At 39.4% G+C, this 18,341-nt stretch overlaps 1 protein-coding gene across 1 annotated transcript; it reads right to left on the bottom strand.

Annotated features, from left to right (window-relative positions):
* Nucleotides 1-474: 474 nt before the first annotated feature.
* Nucleotides 475-17,933, bottom strand: rsf1b.1 (remodeling and spacing factor 1b, tandem duplicate 1). The gene is made up of 16 exons (XM_032576376.1): nucleotides 17,755-17,933; nucleotides 14,981-15,072; nucleotides 13,284-13,376; nucleotides 12,418-12,623; nucleotides 12,205-12,323; nucleotides 8,157-11,293; nucleotides 7,779-8,060; nucleotides 6,986-7,090; nucleotides 6,816-6,895; nucleotides 5,771-5,825; nucleotides 5,575-5,687; nucleotides 4,808-4,875; nucleotides 4,506-4,719; nucleotides 4,214-4,428; nucleotides 3,503-3,682; nucleotides 475-3,013 (listed from the first exon to the last, which is right to left on the bottom strand). The coding sequence occupies exons 1-16, from the start codon at nucleotides 17,906-17,908 to the stop codon at nucleotides 2,481-2,483; spliced, it is 5,646 nt and encodes a 1,881-aa protein (XP_032432267.1). The 5' UTR covers nucleotides 17,909-17,933; the 3' UTR covers nucleotides 475-2,480.
* Between the last annotated feature and the right edge of the window lie 408 nt (nucleotides 17,934-18,341).

Genomic DNA, 18,341 nt, shown 5'->3' with positions numbered 1-18,341 from the left:
GTTGTCCTTCAGAGTGCGTCATGTCCTTCTGGAGAAGTTCAGATACTCAATGCATACAGGAACAACAGGAGCTGCAATCTGACCAGAGTTGAAGAGGATTACATTTAGCTTTAAGGCCAAGTTTCCAGCCTGGAATATTGTCCCAGTCCTCAGGGTAAAAACCATAACCATCAGTTAAAGTGTAAACATGTCCAAGGTCTGTTTCACAGTTTAGTTTATCATCTACTATTGTCCCAAGTTGACTGTCTGCATAAAGGACTTGGAACTTCTGCATTGCTGAAATGTGCTATACAAAAAAAAACAATTGATTTATTGCACTTTTTAACTGAACTGATGTATTTCTCAAACTAAGTCTAGTAGTAAAGAAAATATTTAAAGATTTCTAGTTTGAGCTGCATTCTGAAAACTTACATGTTATACAACATTTATGTGCTCACTGATTAACTCAGTAGAAAACGCAGAGCAAGACAAACATATGGCTTAAAACCCAGTTTATTATAAGAAATGTACAAGAGCCGATCCATAAGAAATAGCAGTAAACAAACAAAAGTATATAGCAGACAAAACACAATCCGTCTACTAGGAACTATGCACAGTGGACAGTTTCTTTCTTTCCAGCTTCATCATGAGGTAAAAAGGAAACAGTTAACACTTCAGTCGTTGGCACTGGTCTTTTTCACTGAGCGCTCTCATTTTGTTTCTATGCAACACGCATCAACACATTTCTCAGCTCAGCCCACCAGAACACATTTTATTATTATAACTTTTATATTTGGGTTCGTTAAATTCTGTCCAGCTGAAGACTGGATGTGGTAACATTTGTGTTCACTGTAAGCAGCTCGTAGAGTTTTGTTTCTTCTTGGAAGTCGTGTTTCCGGTCAATAGAGCAACTTATCCTCTGGAGACGGCGCTCCAGAAAACTTTACAATTTTTTTTTTTTTACAATATTCTCTCTCAAATCAGGTCATCCCATCCCTTCACTTGGTCAGCGCCTGCCTATGACACAACGTCCTCAGCACCAACAAAACAGGTCAGGAGACACACATCTGTAAAACATGCCCAGATTTTTTTGATTTTGCTATAAAACCTGTTGTGCCAATGTTACTTCCCTACAAAAAAAACCTAATAGAAACCCATGCAATCCCATAGAATTGCCCAATATATTTCCTTTTCCATGATTACAAAATGCCTCTAAATATATTACAGCAAAAACTACACATATACACACAGACTGGTTCCAGCAGAGGTCAGTATAGTCATTGGTTTGAATTTTTTGCGTCCATTCCTCCTGTGAAAAACGTCTCAGTTTTACTTCCAAGCTGCTTATTACACAGACTTCTCATAATTTTGAACCTTTGGGGATAAAATCCAGAAAACCCGACTCGGGTTCAAGATTATGAAAACAAAAGAAGTGCTGGAAGATCTGGGGAAGAAGAGCGAGGAAAACAATGTTACGATGGAGCTGCATGATTTTAAACATGCAATGAGGGACAATGTACATAAAAATAAGACACTTTACATTTTTACTCAAATAATGGTTTAGATATACAAAAAAAAATAAAATAAAAAAAATAAATGAAATATGAAGACACTGCGAGATCTGAGGATTAGGAGGGACAATAGTTTAACTTTCATTTCCTCAAAACAATTCTCAATAACGGAGAGCTCACCACTGGTGCTGATGGCAATACACAGAATTCAAATAATTACACAATGTATACAATATACAAAAATCTACACTATCACTCAAATACAAAAGTTCAAAAAGGAGGGAGGGGTGAAAAAAAAAACAAAAAACAGGTTGGTCACTCGGATGCATTCGCACCTTGAACACGAGGCGGATGGAAAACGGATGGTGGGAAAGAAGAACAGATTTCCAGATGCTGGCCGGAATCATCCAGCTGTTTTAAGGGTTAGCTTATTCAATATGTCATTTACAGAGAAGCTAAAAACAGGACAAAGCCAAGAAATCAAAACTCCACTGTACAAAAAAACATTTATTTTTGGGCGCTAAAAAATTTCAACTGGGTTTATTTATTTGAATAAAATTTCTTCCTTTTAGATATTTTGAACACATTTTAATTTACAAATCCCCCCCCAAAGATCGTCAATCAGCCGGAAAGCTGCAATCGGTGCAACTTTAGTAAGGAATGATACTTTAAGTCAGACAAGCAATCCAACAGTAACCAACTGTTCAAAAAACAAACCGTTTCAGTGCCAGATTTTGTAAATGTATGTTAGTGCTTCAACAGATAAAAAAATCTACAAAAAGAGAAAACCAGCTGGGAGGAAAACCGACGACAGGTTTGGCAGTGGAGGATCTGATGATGTGTTGGCGTCGAGAAAGAAGCTCCATGTCGAAATAAAAACGACAACAACTGGTGGAAGGGGGAGGGAATAATAAAGTTAAGCAATATAAAAATACAATACCACAAAAAAATAATAAAAATAATAAACGGTACACCATTTCTGTTGTCTTTTTACAATTGTTCATTATTGCAGACGTAGTCCACCAAGTCTGTGACTCCTAACAGGTCGTCCTCGTCCTCGTCCTGCGCCGCCATTTCCTGTCCTGCCAGTCCGTTCGGGGCGGCGGCCGGTGTGGAACTCACAGTTTTAGGCGTCTCCAGGTGTGGAGCGGCGACGCCGTCCAAGTTCTTCGTCTCGCTCTGTCCGTTTGCAGGCTGCTTCTCCGCCGGGCGGCGGTCCAACGAGTTTGTTCCCTTTGAATCTTCCTTCTCTTCCTCCTCCACCTTCGTCTCCTTCGGCTTTTCCTCCTGCTGTTGCTCCTCCTCATCGTCGTCGTCATCCGAGTCGATGCGGTTCACCCGCTTTCGTATGGGCCGATCCTCCTCTGAAGAGTCGTCTGAGTCAGAGTCCGAGTCCGAGTCTCGAGACGCTCGCCTGCGTTTCAGCGCCAGCCGCCTGCGCCGGGAGTCTTCTTCTGAGGAATCGACTCTTCGCTTCACCTTCAGGTCCTTCGACTCGTCTTCAGAGTCTCTGGAGAAACTCGCTGGAAGGAAGAAAAACGTTGCATGAAAAAACAGTCGGGCTGAAATGATTAAATGGAAAAATCGTGATAAATTGATGAAATAATAGCCAACTAATTTAGTAACCAATTAATCGTTAATTGGAGTGTACGATTGCTATTCACCAAAACTGTACAAAATACATTTTGCAGTTAAAAATTTAAAACCCGTTTCTGTAAACCTGTTCTACCCAGAACTCCTCAAGTGTCACTTTTAGCTAAAGGAATGCTCTCATTACATTCTAGGCAACAAAATGTCTATTTTTTTGTTTGTTTGAAAAAATTAATTGAATTATTTATTTGTATTTTGAATGTATTTCTAATATTGTATAAAATAAGTTTATGTGGGTAAATGAAAAATCTGCATATTGTGCCCCATTTTTATCCAATTAATCACCAGAATAATCGATTAATCGTCAGATTGAACCGGGCTGATCTGGGTCCGATCAGCAGCAGAGACGGTTTCTGACTGACCGTCGCTGTCGGAGCTGTCCTGGCACCGCCTGGGTTTCATCTTGGCCCGGTTGGTTCCGCCCTGAGAGCCTTCGGACCCCGACGTCTCGCAGTAGTTCACCTCCTTCTTGTGGCTCCGCCGGGACCGCCGCCGACTCATGTCCAGGTCGCTGTCGCTGTAGTCACTCGACCGTTCCGTCTCTGCAGCGGAAATCAAGACTCAATTAGTAAAAATAAACTGTTATAAATGTTTTTTGACAAAAATCTGGAACCAAGATTTTAAGACGTATATTTATTTAGATTTAGGGATCTTGTTTTATTTTATGCATAAAGTTAAAAAGATTTTTCACTTTTTTTCTTAGCTTTTCCTAGAACTCCTAGCTTGATGGATGGATGATGAATAAATAGTTGAATTTACAGTTTGACCAACTAATGGAGACGAAAGGTGGACGATAAACAATAAACCGATGACAGACGGACAGATATTTTATTTTCTTCATAATTAAGCAGAGGTGAAAACTTGGTATTTCAAACCCAAACTTCCTTTAAAAATCATATGAAAATCTGTTTATTTTGGTCGGATTTATCCTTAAAACATCATTTTTATTGACTCCAGCCCTCTTAGCGCCCCGTTAATCTACAGAAGTTTCATTTTCATTTCCTCCCTTGTTCACATTTATCAGCCAAACATCAAAGAGTTAAAGTCCAACCCGATTAAAAGAATCTTCTTACCAATGTCGTCCTCCTCCACTTCGTCATCCGTCTCCTCCTCTTCATCGTCTGAGTACCACTTGGGTCTCCTCCTCTTCCTGGAGCTCTGCCTGCGTTTCTGCGGCCTCCTGCTCCACGACGACGTGTGGCGCCGCCCGCCGCGGTCGCTGCCGTTCGACTCCGCCTCCGTTTCCGCCTCCGTCTCGTTGTCGGACACGACAAACTCTTCCTCCGAACTGAAACCGAGCACGAGGAGTTCAGTGGAGACGGGAAACCACGGCGCTGAGGGCGAGACCGAGGGGTTGAAACGTACCTTTCGCTGAGGCGAAACTCTTCCTCGCTCTCCTCTTCGTCCACGGTGCTGTCGCTGTCCAGGTCGTTGAGTCGCCGGCGCTTCTTCCTGCGCTGGGCGGCGTTGGGTCGCGGCGGTCGGCCGTTCTCCTTCCCTTCCTCCGCCTGCAGGATGGTGGAGATGTCCTTGCCTCTGTGGCCCGTGATGTTGGCCATGTCCTTACCCCGACCGGCTCCTGCGTTAATAATTATTATGTAAAAATACCAAATACAAATATTAAAAAGCTGCTTTTGACTTCCCAAAGTATTAAACATCCTTCCTACCTCCGCCTTCTGCTTCTTTGATGTCTTCCTCAATGGCCTCCTCGATTGCTTCATCAAATTCATCAAATCTGTCAAACGAAAACAGTCGTTGGCACACTGTGTGTTTGTCATGTGATGCATCAGTACGCAGCTAAACTTCACATTAATGAGTTTGCACACTTTAAAAAGTAAGATTTTAATCACCATCTCAAATATGAGAACAATTTCCAACATTTTCACAAGGATAGTTTTAACATGAATCCGGGCTAATAAAAACTTAAATCACAACATTTACAGTTTTACCCAAATTGGTTCAGGGTTCGTACGCTTTCCCACAGTAAAGTTCAAGGAATTTCAAGTTTTCAAACCTTTTCTGCATCACACTTTGGAAATAAAAAAATAACTAAATAGAAAAGACCATTTTAATTCGCTATTATATATAATCAATTACTGTGTTATTAATATTTTTTGTGGTAGTGTTCTACAGAAGGAACCAGGTGAACCAAAATAAAATGTAATGTTTGAAATGTCTTGCATAAAGAAAGTACGCCCACTTTCTTTAGTAATCCCACCACATTTTATTCAGCGTGTGCGCCCCCTTCTGGATGCTTTCTGTAGTCAAATAAAGCTGCTATTCCACTCTGTAAATTTCGAGATGTTGCACAAGTTGCATATGTTTTTCACAAACTTCCATTTATCTAAATAAAATCTGGGGTGTATGACCTTTATTTTCCCGTTAAAACCTGGAAACAGGGTGTTCTTCCTTCCTCTGCATGTTTGCCTCTGACCTGTAGCTGATGGTTTTCTTGGCCCTCGTCGATCTGCGGCCCCAGCTCTTACTCCGCTTTGCTTCTTTCTTCTCCTTGATGACGATCTCAGGTTTTTCTTGCTCCACCTCCACCTGCGACGGGTTTAACATCTTTTATTTCACAAACATGAGCAGGCGAGCAACTTGGTGTCCGGCCAGGCCTGGTTTGTACTTACAGAAGGCGTGATGATGTTCTCAACGCTGATCCCCACATAAATCAGCCGTTCCTTCCTGCACAAGTGGGAAACACATTAAACAGGCGCAATTATAAACAGCAGCTGCAGTTTGAAACAAAACTAATGATTTTAAAACTATGATTCGTTGTTTTGGTTTTTCCATTTCAAAATATAATAAAGGAAAAAAAAGTGTTTTAGTTGTTTATAAAATAAATGAGAAAAACTGAAATTTCAGATTTTTTATTTTAATAGTTACAGCAAAAACTATTTTATATTTTGTTGGTGCACCATTTGGGAAATCATGGATTGGACAACGGATGTATTACATTTTCACACTGTTCAAAATTACATTTTGAAAAAGGAAAGACGAAAAAAAAAAAGGTTTTTTTTCTTCTTGTGATTTTGTTTTAAAACAGAAAAACCAAACAACAAACTGCATATGGATTCTTTTGCTTGGTACATCTCATTAAACCCTAAAAAAAATTATTCTAATGTGTTTTTTGCCAGGAATATCTTCAGTGATTATAGCTTAAAACAGAAAGCACAATGTATGTGAACTTATTAAATGCATCAAATGAAAAACAGTCAAGTATGGAGGTCCAGAAATGCCAAAAAAAATAAAAAAGCAAATTATTAAATGACTAATGGAGTATGTTAATTATTTAAAACTGTAAACAAATACAAATTTATTACATTTAAACCCAAATATGTAACTGATAAAAACATATTTTCTGATATGTTCCAGGATTTCCCCCAGTGGGGGAAGATAACGGCTGGATGCTGCAAGATATTGCAAATTTTTATGTTGGTCTTCCTTCTTAAAGCCAGTGGGTGGGGCTAAAGCTGCTCTAGTGATAATTGGTCAAAAGCAGACTTCCTGTTTAGGTCGACCAATCAGGTCATTGGGGGCATTTATAACAGTTTAAATCATTTTCTGGTCTACAGAGGCACATAAACCATGACAACCTGTAGAAGCCTGTAGTGGGTCAGCGGGAGATCAGAAACGAGAACTTTGATTAAAAGAAGAAGAAGAAGAAAGTCCCACCTCCTCTCGGCCCGCTCCTTCTTCTTCAATGAGGCGTCGAGGTTCTGCAGCTGCTCCTCCAGTTTGTCGCAGAGCTGCTTCTGCAGATGGAAACAAAAGAACATCTATCCCTCATTCAGAGCTCTTCCCCACTGCTACCTTTGGTCAGCGACAGTCTGACATGAACGTACGTGCTGACAGGGCGGGCAGAACCATTCTCCGTCCGGGATGACCATGAGAGGCGGCCGCAGGCAGGCGGTGTGGTAGCCGCTGTCACACGAGTCGCACAGCAAGATCTGGAGGAGACGGTCAGATCAAGTAAGAAACAGAAAAGATTCTGTTTGCATCCGGATACATTTTGCTGCTCCGTTTGATGTCAATGTTTTCATTTTAAGGATGTTTTTGTCTCTTTTTTTTCTATAAACCTAGAAGTATTTATTTCTCCATGACAATCAGGCAGCGATTTACAGACATAGGGACAATTTTTGGTTTTATCTGGTGATAGTTTTACTCTAAAATATATAAAAATATTAAAAATACTCATGCCTGCAATGAGCAAATATAACTAACTAAAGTTAAAGTATCTTTGACTCATGACTGCACCTCATCGGTGGAAAAATACTTTTAACTTAATCGATTAATAGTCAGGGTAAACGATTAGTAAAATAATTGTTAGTTGCAGATCTCAGTAATTAATTTCAAGGTAAAACTCTGGAAATGATTACAAAAGAAAAACAGTATTCTAACCCATATATGAAGAATTTCATTTTTGTTGTGACAACACTTGTTCTGTGTTTTGTCTGTTTCTCCTTTGTTGTTTCTTGTTCCTCTTTGCTCATCTGATTGGTTATTTTGCAGATCAATACCTCTGATTGTTAATCTGTGCTGTTTGTTTTGTCTGCATTAATTGGTGATCAAGAAAAAAATTAATATCTCAAGGAATGGCTGAAGGTTTGCAGACCAGCAGAGGCCCCGCCCACCCACCAGCTCAGGATGATTTGGAAGACCACAGTGTTTGCAGGGGTCGTCGTTTGGAGGTAGATCGTCGTCGGAAGACGTGGAAGAGTCCGAGCTCCGCCTCTCCCGGTTCCGGTTCCTCCTCTTTCGGTTTCGCTCGACCTTGTAGTCTTCGTCGCTGTCGTCCTCCTCCTCGCTCTCCTCCTCCTCGCTCGATGACTCCTCGCTGTTCTCGTCCTCCTCGTCGGAGTTTTTCCTTTTCCTGCGCGTTCGAGTGTTGGACCACCGAGTTCTCCGTCTTTTTCTCCCCTGAAGACAAAACAACTCAATTTAGTTAAAAAAAAAACATAAATCCCTGAATCGGTTTAGAAATGATCAGAAATAATAATCAGATATTGATCTTACTTTGGGTTTTGGCTGGCCCTCCTGATCAGCCTTTTTCTCTTTGGGTTTCTTTTGAACAGTCTTCACATCCGCTTTTTCCTCTTCTTCTTTCTTGTCTTGGTCTTCGTCACGGTCCTGAGGAAGAGGAGTGGGCGGGGGTTTCTCCATCTTCTTCTCCTGAACCTCCACAGCCTTCTGCGTTGGCCTGGAGATCCTCGGCGACCGCCTCAGACACCGCCCCGTGTTCGTGTCCGACTCCGAGTCGCCGTGGCGATCCTCCCTCTGCAGCTCGGCTCTCCTCCTGAGCGCCGGTGGCTTGTTTCGTCGGCGTGCGCCCCCTTGTGGCGGAGAGCCTCCGTCGCCGTTCCGCACCTGTTCTGGTTTCCTGCCGCAGTCTGCAGGCGCGTCGCCGGCTGCTCCTTTGGTTTGTTTTTCCTCCGTTTCTTTTGACGACTCGGATTCTTTGCTTGAATTTGTTGGACTCGACTCAGTTTTGTTTTGCTTCTGAGCTTCTTCATCCGTTATTTCACTTTTTTGGGAGTCCTCTTCTTTTCCTTTGTCAGGTGAAATTTCTTTCTTATTTTCTGATGGTGGGTCTTTGGCTGCCAACGACACTTTCTCCTCTTTCCGTTTAGATTCTGTTTCTCTGGGGGATTTTTTCTTCTCGGCAGGACTGGATGGTTTATCTGTCCGTTTGCAGGGTTTCTGTTCGGAGTTTTTCTCGTCGGTTTGCATCTTCGTCCGATTGTTTTCATCACCCGATTCTTCTCTTGTTGGCCTGGAGTCGCATATCGTACCATCTTTGCAGTTTGAATCTTTCTTTACATCCTGCTGATTTTCTGAACTCACCTCTTCGACGTCGTCGCTCTTCCTGCTGGTTGCACATGACTCTGATTTGTCCCTGTTTACATGAGGTGCTTCTGTTCTCTCTCCTGATATGTCAGTGATTATTGGTTTGTCTGTTTTTGCATCCGCACACTGAATTATTGTAGTTTTAGGTTCAGCAGATTTCTGCGCAGGATCTTTATCTGAAGGATCCTTTACCGTAGGATCTTCTATTGTTGAATCCTTCTCCGACAGATCTTTCTCTACAGAATCTGTTTTCATTGCATCTTTAGCCACAGGATCCTTCTCTGCAGGCTCTTTCTCCGCAGAAACTTTTTTCAGCACATCCTTCGTTGCAGACTCCGTTTCTACAGAATCTTTTTTTGTTGAATCTCTCTCTGCATGATCTTTTATTGTTGGATCTTTTGTCAAATCTTTCGCCACAGGGCCCTTTTCTGCAGAAGTTTTTGTCGTCTGATCCTTCTTTGCAGACTCCATCTCTACAGGATTTTTTGCCGTTAAATCTTTTATCGTTGGATCTTTTGACACAACATTTTTTGTCGAATCCTTCTCTGCAGGATCTTTCTCCACTGGAACTTTTGTCACCAGATCTTTCTCAACAGAATCTTTTTCTGCAGAGACAATTTTTGTCTGATCTGTTTCTACAGAATCTTTTGTCGTCAAATCTTTCTTTGTAGGATCTTTCTCTGCAGAAACTTTTGTCAAATCTTCCTCTACAGCATCTTTTTCTGCAGAAACTTTCTCTGCAGGATGTTTTGCCATTGAATCTTTTATCAACGGATTGTTCGCCACAGGATCTTTCTCTGCAGAGAAGTTTTTTGTCTGATGTTTCTCTACAGGATCATTTGTCACTGTATCTTTCTTTGGCGGATCCTTTGTCGTTAGCTCCTTTATTGTTGGATCTTTTGCCACAGGATCTTTTTCCATTGAATCTTTCGTTGCAGAGTCTTTCTCTGTTGGATCCTCCTCTGCAGAAACTTTCGTCACCAGAACTTTTTCTGACAGATCTTTTATCGTCTGATCTTTCTCTACAGAATCTTTAATCGTCTGATCTTTCTCTACAGGATCTTTAATCGTCTGATCTTTCTCTACAGGATCTTTAATCGTCTGATCTTTCTCTACAGGATCTTTAATCGTCTGATCTTTCTCTACAGGATCTTTTATCGTCTGATCTTTCTCTACAGGATCTTTTATCGTCTGATCTTTCTCTACAGGATCTTTTTTCGTCTGATCTTTCTCTACAGGATCTTTTTTCGTCTGATCTTTCTCTACAGGATCTTTTTTCGTCTGATATTTCTCTACAGAATCTTTTATCGTCTGATCTTTCTCTACAGGATCTTTTATCGTCTGATCTTTCTCTAGAGGATCTTTTATCATCTGATCTTTCTCTACAAGATCTTTTGCCAGATCTTTCTCTGCAGAAACTTTCTCTGCAAGATCCACATCTATAGTTTTGATGCTTTCCTTCATGCCTTTCGCTTCAGATGAATCCGACTCGCCACCACTCAACTCTTTTTTCGACTCGGATGCATCCGTTTCCACGCAGGATGACTTTCCCTCCGACTCTGCAGATGTAAGATCAGGATTTGCTTCATCTGTTTCTCTCACTTTGACCTCTGCTGGTTTGGATACATCCATTTTCTCCTCCTCTTCCTGATTGGATGATTTGTCCCCGTCTTCACACGCCAGCGTTGATTCTTGGGGAGGTTTGTTTGTTTCTCTGTTTTTTGTTTTCTTCTCTTCCGTTCTTGTCGAGTCGTCCCGGAGTGATTTATTGCCGCCAGCAGGAAGGTTTTCCGTGGGTTTGTCTTTACTCCTCTGTTTCTCGGGTTCTCCGTCCACTGGAGGCAGAACTTCGCCGTTCACCTGATCATTTATTCTCTGGACTTTCTGCTCCGGATTTGACTCAGGAACAGACGGATTTTGTGCCGTGATGGTGCCATTTTTCTCCCCAAAGTCCTCGCTGAACTTCATTCCCCGTTTCTTCAGTGGGATTTTGGCCTGCTGGTCATTTTTTAGGGTTTGCTGGATCTCCTCCGAGCCGCTCTTCTTCACCTCCTCTCCCTTTACGGCGGCGCAGGGCGGCGTCGGGTCGGTCGGAAGCAGTTTGGAGTCCGCCACCTCCATCGGCTCCTCTTTGATGCTTGGAGCCTTCGCGCTGATGGTTTCTGAAACAACTTCTGGCTCCAGTTTAGCTTCGATGACGCCATTTAGTGACAGTTTGGCTTCTGGTTTCACCTCCGAGTTTTCTGTCCCTTCATTTTTGTCTTTCAGGTCTTCATCCGACGTATCGTCAGTCCCTTTTGTGCCGCCTTAAAAACAAGACAACGGATGAGGGATGGCTTTGGATTCAATTCAAAATTAAACATTTGAATTCAAATTCAAATCTTTGAATTTCAGTTCAAAAATGAATTGAAATTCATTTTGGATTTTCAAATCAAAATATTTTCATTGATACGATAAATGTCCACCTTTGTGGTCACGCAGAGAGCTGTATCCTAGAATGGAAAGTTTAGTGGAAGGAAAAATCGTCTAAATGAACAGCAATAAACTTGGCATTTAGTACAGAAATAAAATGTGATTCTTTTCTTCCACTGAACTTTCCATTAATATTTGTGTTACGGCTAATAGGCAAAAACCTAATTTATCAAGACTCTATGTAGCCTTGTCACAATAAATTGTTCCAGAAATTATGGCGATAAACCATACAATTTTATTTTGAGACCATTTTCAACTTAACAACAGTATAGGCTTATTAATCCTGGTACACCAATTCAAAGATAAAAAAAATTCTAAAAAACATTTACAGTGGAACTGGAAAACATTAAACATAAAAATAAACAAAACAACAATATTTAAAATGGATTATGAAATCTCTGTGACCAAAATTGCATTCTGAAAAATAATCATCCTTCAGCTTAGACAGGGAAAACAGGCAAAAGGGACAGGTAATGTAAACTAACTGTCTCGTTAGGCTGTCAAATGCTTGCAGCGTTTCTCAAAATGTCGGCTTTTCAACGATATTAAAGGGGCGGGTCTCTCTAAAGACTGTTGTCTGTAGAGAAAATGATTGCGCCTTATAATGCAATTAATTTATTTATTGCTTATTGTGAGAGAATAAACTAACTATGAAGTGGATTTTTCCTCCATTAATCTCCAAATGTGCTCCTATGGTTGATTATTTCATGATCAGCGTGTAAAAATGAGGCTTCAGCAGTCCAACCTTTGTCTTTGTCCGTCTCCCCCTCTGTTTTACTTTTCAGTTCCAGGTCTCTCTTCAGCAGCTCGGGGTCGATTTGTGTCTTTAGGAGAGCGACAACTTCAGCCAGGTCATTTCTGGTTCTAAAGGAGGAAAAAATAAACACATTTCACTGATCAGTCTGCCGACATCAAGACATTGTTGTACCGTGGTTGGAGCATTTAGCTGCCAGCCGACCTGACGATGCATTTCCACGACGCGCCGTCCAGGTCGTCCTGCTCCTCCACGTAAACCCGCACGTTGTCGTCCTGGTCCAGCTGGAACCAGTACATCTGCCCGTCCTTGTCTCGGCCAATCGGCTGCAGCCGCATTTTGTCCGGGTCTTCATCGTTGATGGCGGTTTTGAACTTCACGTTCTCGTCAAACTGGATCTCGCATAAATACTGAAGGGAAACAAGGGAAAATGTGGCAAATGATGCAAAATTTTTTTACAAGAATAAAGTTAAAATATTACAAGAATAAAATCTCAATAATATCAAAATAAAGTCAAAATATTACAAAAATAAAGTTATAAGAAAATAAAGTAAAACTATTACAAGAATAAAGTCCTAATATGGCAACAAAGTAATATTTTGAGAATAAAGTCATAATTTTCTGACTTTATTTTTGTAATTTTATTTTGCTTTTCTTTTTTAGCGAGGCCATTATACTCGGTCGTTGCTGCCTCATCCTTACTTAATGTCTACTTAAAGTCGAGTAACAAAAATTGAGCTATTTAAGTTCTTCAAAGATTAAAAACGTTTGTGTCCAATCTGTCTGCTTGGCTTTTTTCCCCTCATATATGCAGATAGAAGCAGGTTAGTGAGGAAGAAACATTGTAAAATACCTTGCAAATATTTCTTAAATAAAATTCACAAAATCTGTGATTTTTATTGTAAGAAACAAAGAAAATACAAACAATGATGAAATCCTGAAGGGACTGGGTCATTTTTTGTAGCAGACGAATCCAAACCTGCTGAGTTTTATCAACTGAAATTAAATTGAGTTTGAACGCATAAAGAAATAAACTTTACTGTCCATTAGTCGGCCCAGCAGACTCTTACCTTCAGGATGTCCGTCTTGCACTCCATGGACAGCTCCTTGTATCCGTTCTGCTCCAGTTCCCACGCCCAGGTTGTGTTGAACTCCTGGCATATCTGCAACAAAAACAAAACTGACCGACTCAAACTCCTGGGAATAAAAACTATTTACCAAGAGAAACCATTAATCTATTAACTCCAGTAATGTCAGATACTCTATTTTATTAATGTTATTATTGAATGCCACAGAAACAAGACATGCAAAGTTTCATGTACTTATAACTTTGAACTGTCATCCAACTGCCTCTTGATTTAATTTCTAATCTAAATTGGGAAAATGTTGATTTTTAAAGCAAAATCTGCAGCTGACAACAGAACTTTGCTGTTTTATGATGCGTCAAGACTGAGACTTGTTCTGCATTTAAGCGTTGGTCTTTACATATGTTTATAAACGAACAGTTACACTGGAAAAATGAACAAAAGATAGAAATTAGCGCTCAGGTTCAGGATTGATTGATGCAAAAGCATTTCTCAGTTTCACCTTTGACCTGATGGCAAAAAGCTGGATTCTATGATCTTCAGACAAATTTTCATTTCAGACCTGGAGCTAGCCTCTCTTTTTTGGTCTAATTTCAGTTCAGTCAGGATTCAGGTTTACCCAGCGTGGAGTTAGAAAATCTGAAAACGATATTGTCAAAATAAGATAAACTAAGATAAACAGTCTAGATGCTGCAACGCACAGAGAGCAGCTAAACTGGTTTTTGTTGTTCTTGCAACAATGACAGTAAAGATTTATTATAAAAGCAAAGTTGGATTATGGCTGCCAAACATATTGTATTGCAAAGTGCAATTATTTTAGTAATCGATTATTCTGACGATTAATCGGATTAAGAAAATGGTTACATTATGCAGATTTTTCACTCAACTAAAGTTTATTGTATCCACTATCAAAAATAGATTAAAGTACACAAAAATAATTCAATTTCTTATTAAATGAAGAAAAAACATTTAAAATTCACTCATCCCGACAATTCAATATTATTTTATCATCTTGAAAAAGTCAGACGAGAAACAGAGAATCCTACCCTCAGGAAAATTGTGGTTCAGTCTCGCACACAGCACCAACACATCAGACAACACAGCAATACAGTGAACCCTCGTTTTTAGCGGGGGTTACGTTCCAAAAAGAAGCCTTCTTCTGGGCAAAAGTATTTGCTAAGCTGTATTATGTATATTTAAATACCGTAATGTTATTGGCACACAGGTAGAGAAGAAACGTGGAGGCTGTTTAGCCAATCAGGACGCAGAACACAATGCACTGTGAAGAAAAAAAAACTGCACAAAAAACTCTGCGAAGCAGCGAGGCCGTGAAAGGTGAACCGCGTTATAACGAGGGTTCACTGTACTTAAATTCTTTTTTTTTTTTTTTTACATTAACCCCCGATCCTATAGTCCCTCTGTTTCTATTGTACTCCTGTTAGCCCTCCTTCCAGTCTACAGTGAGGAGTTGAAGAGTTTTATTGGCTGGTGTTATCCATAATAGCCTTGAGTTTCTGTAATGTTCTCCTCTCTACCAGAGAGTCCAGCCTTTTATGTAAATATTACATAAAACAGAATGAAAACCACATTTATTTCTTCCATTCTTCCTTCTGCAGACATTTAAAATGACAAAAGCAAACTTCATCCTTTCCCACTAAACAGCCTGGAGGCTGAGCGCTTACCTTGACGAGGTATTTCTCCCATCTGTCTGCAGAAACCGACTTCCCAATCTTCCTCAGCAACTTGACGTGGAGATCAACCAGCAGCTTTGGAACTGAGGAGACAGGGCAACGTTACCCGGGTGACAGATTCACCCCTGAATCTGAGCAGATGAACAAGTTTTTAAACATGCCGACTCCTCCTCACCGTGGATTCACCGACCTGAAACTCTGGGCCGATATCAATATTTGGTTCTAAGAAGAGAAGTTTATTTGCAAGGCAATTGAAAGTGCTTCACAGGAGGAAAATGTAAAGAAAGATAAACGCCTGGATGAGTCCCTCTAGATCTAAAAACAGCAAATCCAGATTAAATAAATCAGTGAAAAAAAATAATTAAAACATAACAGAGAAAAAAATAAAAGTTTAACTGCAGCTAAATTATATTCATTAGACTTACAAAACTATATATTACATACAATTTCTATTATATAGATTTAAAAATAATAAAAATACACTGTAAACCTATTACCTTGATAGAAAACCAACAAATTGAATAAATAAGAAATTTTTGGTTATTTTAAGAGCTACCTTTTTTATATTTTTAAATTTGAAAAAGAATTTATGAAAGACTATTTACACTAATAATTAGACATATTCTTACAATTATATGTATACAAAAAATACACACTAAAACACTGTTTCCCAACCCTGGTCCTCCAGGCTCACTGCCCTGCATGTTTCTTTGCTTCACTCCAGCTGATTTCAATTGACGACTGATTAACAGGCGTTTGTTGAACTGCAGTCAGTTGAATGAGGCCATTAAAGCAGGGAAACCTCTGAAACATGTAGGACAGTGAGCCTTGAGGACCAGGGTTGGGAAACACTGCACTAAAAAACTAGTTCTTAAAGTTGCATCTATAAGAAAAAAACTACCTTGCAGATAAAAGTAAAAAAATAAACAAATAATAAAAAAAATATATATAAGGCAACATTTTCCAAACAATTTAGTTATTTAGTTTAGTAAAGCCAATTTTTTTTAGGCTTAAAATATATATATATATTTTTATATATAAGCTAAAAAAAATGAAGTTGCATCTATAAGAAAAAAAAGCAATAAAATTGAGTTAAACTTCAGTACAAATCAGAATTTTAAACACATCATACCCAATTATTAGAGCTGCAATAATAATGAAAATGTCAAAATTTCAGCTTATATAATTTTAAAAATGACCTTTGTGATGATGCTTAATATTTGGATTATAAAATATTATCACAAGAGCATTTATTAAGATTGAATTTTATTACTGATCTATAAACAAACTTGCCAACTTTATATCATTTGTAATATTTTTATTAAATACGCAAAATTGTCGATATCAAATGAATACAAAGGACATTTGCCCTTTTTATTAATTTACTTTCTAGCACATGAGTGAATTGACTTGTTTTGACTGAGACGACCTGTTCAGTTAAATGAAAACTATTTCAACCAAATCATTTTGTTTGAGCAGTCCATAATTTACAAATAAACATCTCACACAAACTTAAAGATGAATTAAAAACTCAAATTTAAAAGCATTTTTCTGTAATTTTGGGTTGATTTCCACTCAAAAGAAAATAAAAGGATGATAAATTTTAAAATAAAATATAAAATCAGGTATTTTTTGTATGTCTGAATTTAAAATCCTGGCAATTTTACACCTAAAGACATTCTGTAACATTACAAGCTGCAGGTTTTCAATATTAAGGGGTGAGTTTTCTCTACCTGTTGCTGTAAATTGTTTTAAACAATAACATAGCGCCCCCCTGAGATGATTTATTGCCATTACATGTCAGCATTTAAACGTAGCTCCTTGGAGTGGAGAAAAACTCAACCTAATCTAATGAACGCATCACGCTGCTCTGAGAAAATGCATCACGTTGGGTCCATTTAGGACTTTTCATTACGATTAATTTAATAAAATAAAGTTTCCACAGTGCAGCTTGAGCACATGTTAATGAGAGGTAGAAATTAAACCCCAATCAGCAGCACTTCAAATAGGAAGCGCACGAAAAGCGTCAATTTAGCCGCAATAAGCACCGGAAGACAACGTATCGACATTTTAAACAACATAAAAACACATTTAAAATAGATTCAAATATTATTTACAAAGATTAACTTGCCTAAGTAATACAAGTACTTGGTGAAGTTACTTGTAAATAGGAAAATACATGACGAGAAGTCTGCTTGGGTATTTAAATTAGTTTTATTTTGAAAGCCTAAGCCGGACCTCGTCACCCTTGCGGCTAACTTAGCCTCAGCTCAGCTATCCACTACCTGAGAATATATTTAACTGTAAATAAAGTGCATAATCCAACATCCGTGTAACACTCTGACCGATTTATCAGCAGCATACAGTTTTACACCGCTCGTTGCGAGAGCTCGCATCACGCCCACGGGCACACAGGCAGTGTTTTCACCGCACATTTATGCTTGTGTTGTTGCACGACAAGCAGATAAAGGCTGGGGAAAAATTAAGCTCAATTCAAAAGCTAAAAAGTGACAGAACACATCGAACAAATCGACATGTTTGCGTTTTAATCAAAATGAAAATAGGCGGGGAGACGTTTAAAACCTTGAATAGCATGGCTGGGAGGCGGTTGAGTTGAGTTTAAGTAAACACGAAGGTTAAAAAAATCCACACAATAACAGCTAACATTAGCGGTTAGCACGTTAGCTCAGTCCCATTATCATTAATGCAAGGCAGGAGCCTCTCCGCGTCCTCCGAGCCTCCTGCTGCGGGCTTTCTTGCCCTACCTGAGGATGTGTCCTGCAGGTATCTTTCCAGCTGAGGGAAGGTGAGCTCCGGCAAGTCCAACAGGGCTCCGTATCGCTCCAGGAACGAGCAAACCACGGCGTAATTTGGACACAAACCGGGGGGAGAACTCGCCGTTGCCGCCGAAGCAGCCATCTTTTCCACACCAGTGTCAAGCCCCAAGCGGCGAGAGTGCACACAACTTCCGGTGTTGTTACAAAATAAAACAATACCGGAACAAGCGATGTTAATAAGACAGGTGCCATGTTTTGGTTTTTTTACACTTAAATGACGTGAACATTTGTTTCACTGAAAACAAATACATTTTAAACATGTATCTTTTCAAATAAATTGTAATCTTTTCTTTTGGATTGCAATGATATATTTAACCATTCATTCACTTTTGTTGTCAATATAGAAATAACCCAAATTGTCCCTTTCAGGATATTAGGATGTGTTTGGATTAAAAATAGCAATATATGTTTCACTAGAGATTAAGTATTTAAGTGTTTCCTCAGTACTGCAATTTTATTCTACATGTTTAAGAAGTGTCATATAGCTGACTTTAGTGGGTGATCTATAATTAGTT

Source organism: Xiphophorus hellerii, chromosome 11 (genome assembly GCF_003331165.1).
Source record: "Xiphophorus hellerii strain 12219 chromosome 11, Xiphophorus_hellerii-4.1, whole genome shotgun sequence".
NCBI lineage: Eukaryota > Metazoa > Chordata > Actinopteri > Cyprinodontiformes > Poeciliidae > Xiphophorus > Xiphophorus hellerii.
This window is presented reverse-complemented; position numbering and strand designations above follow the sequence as displayed.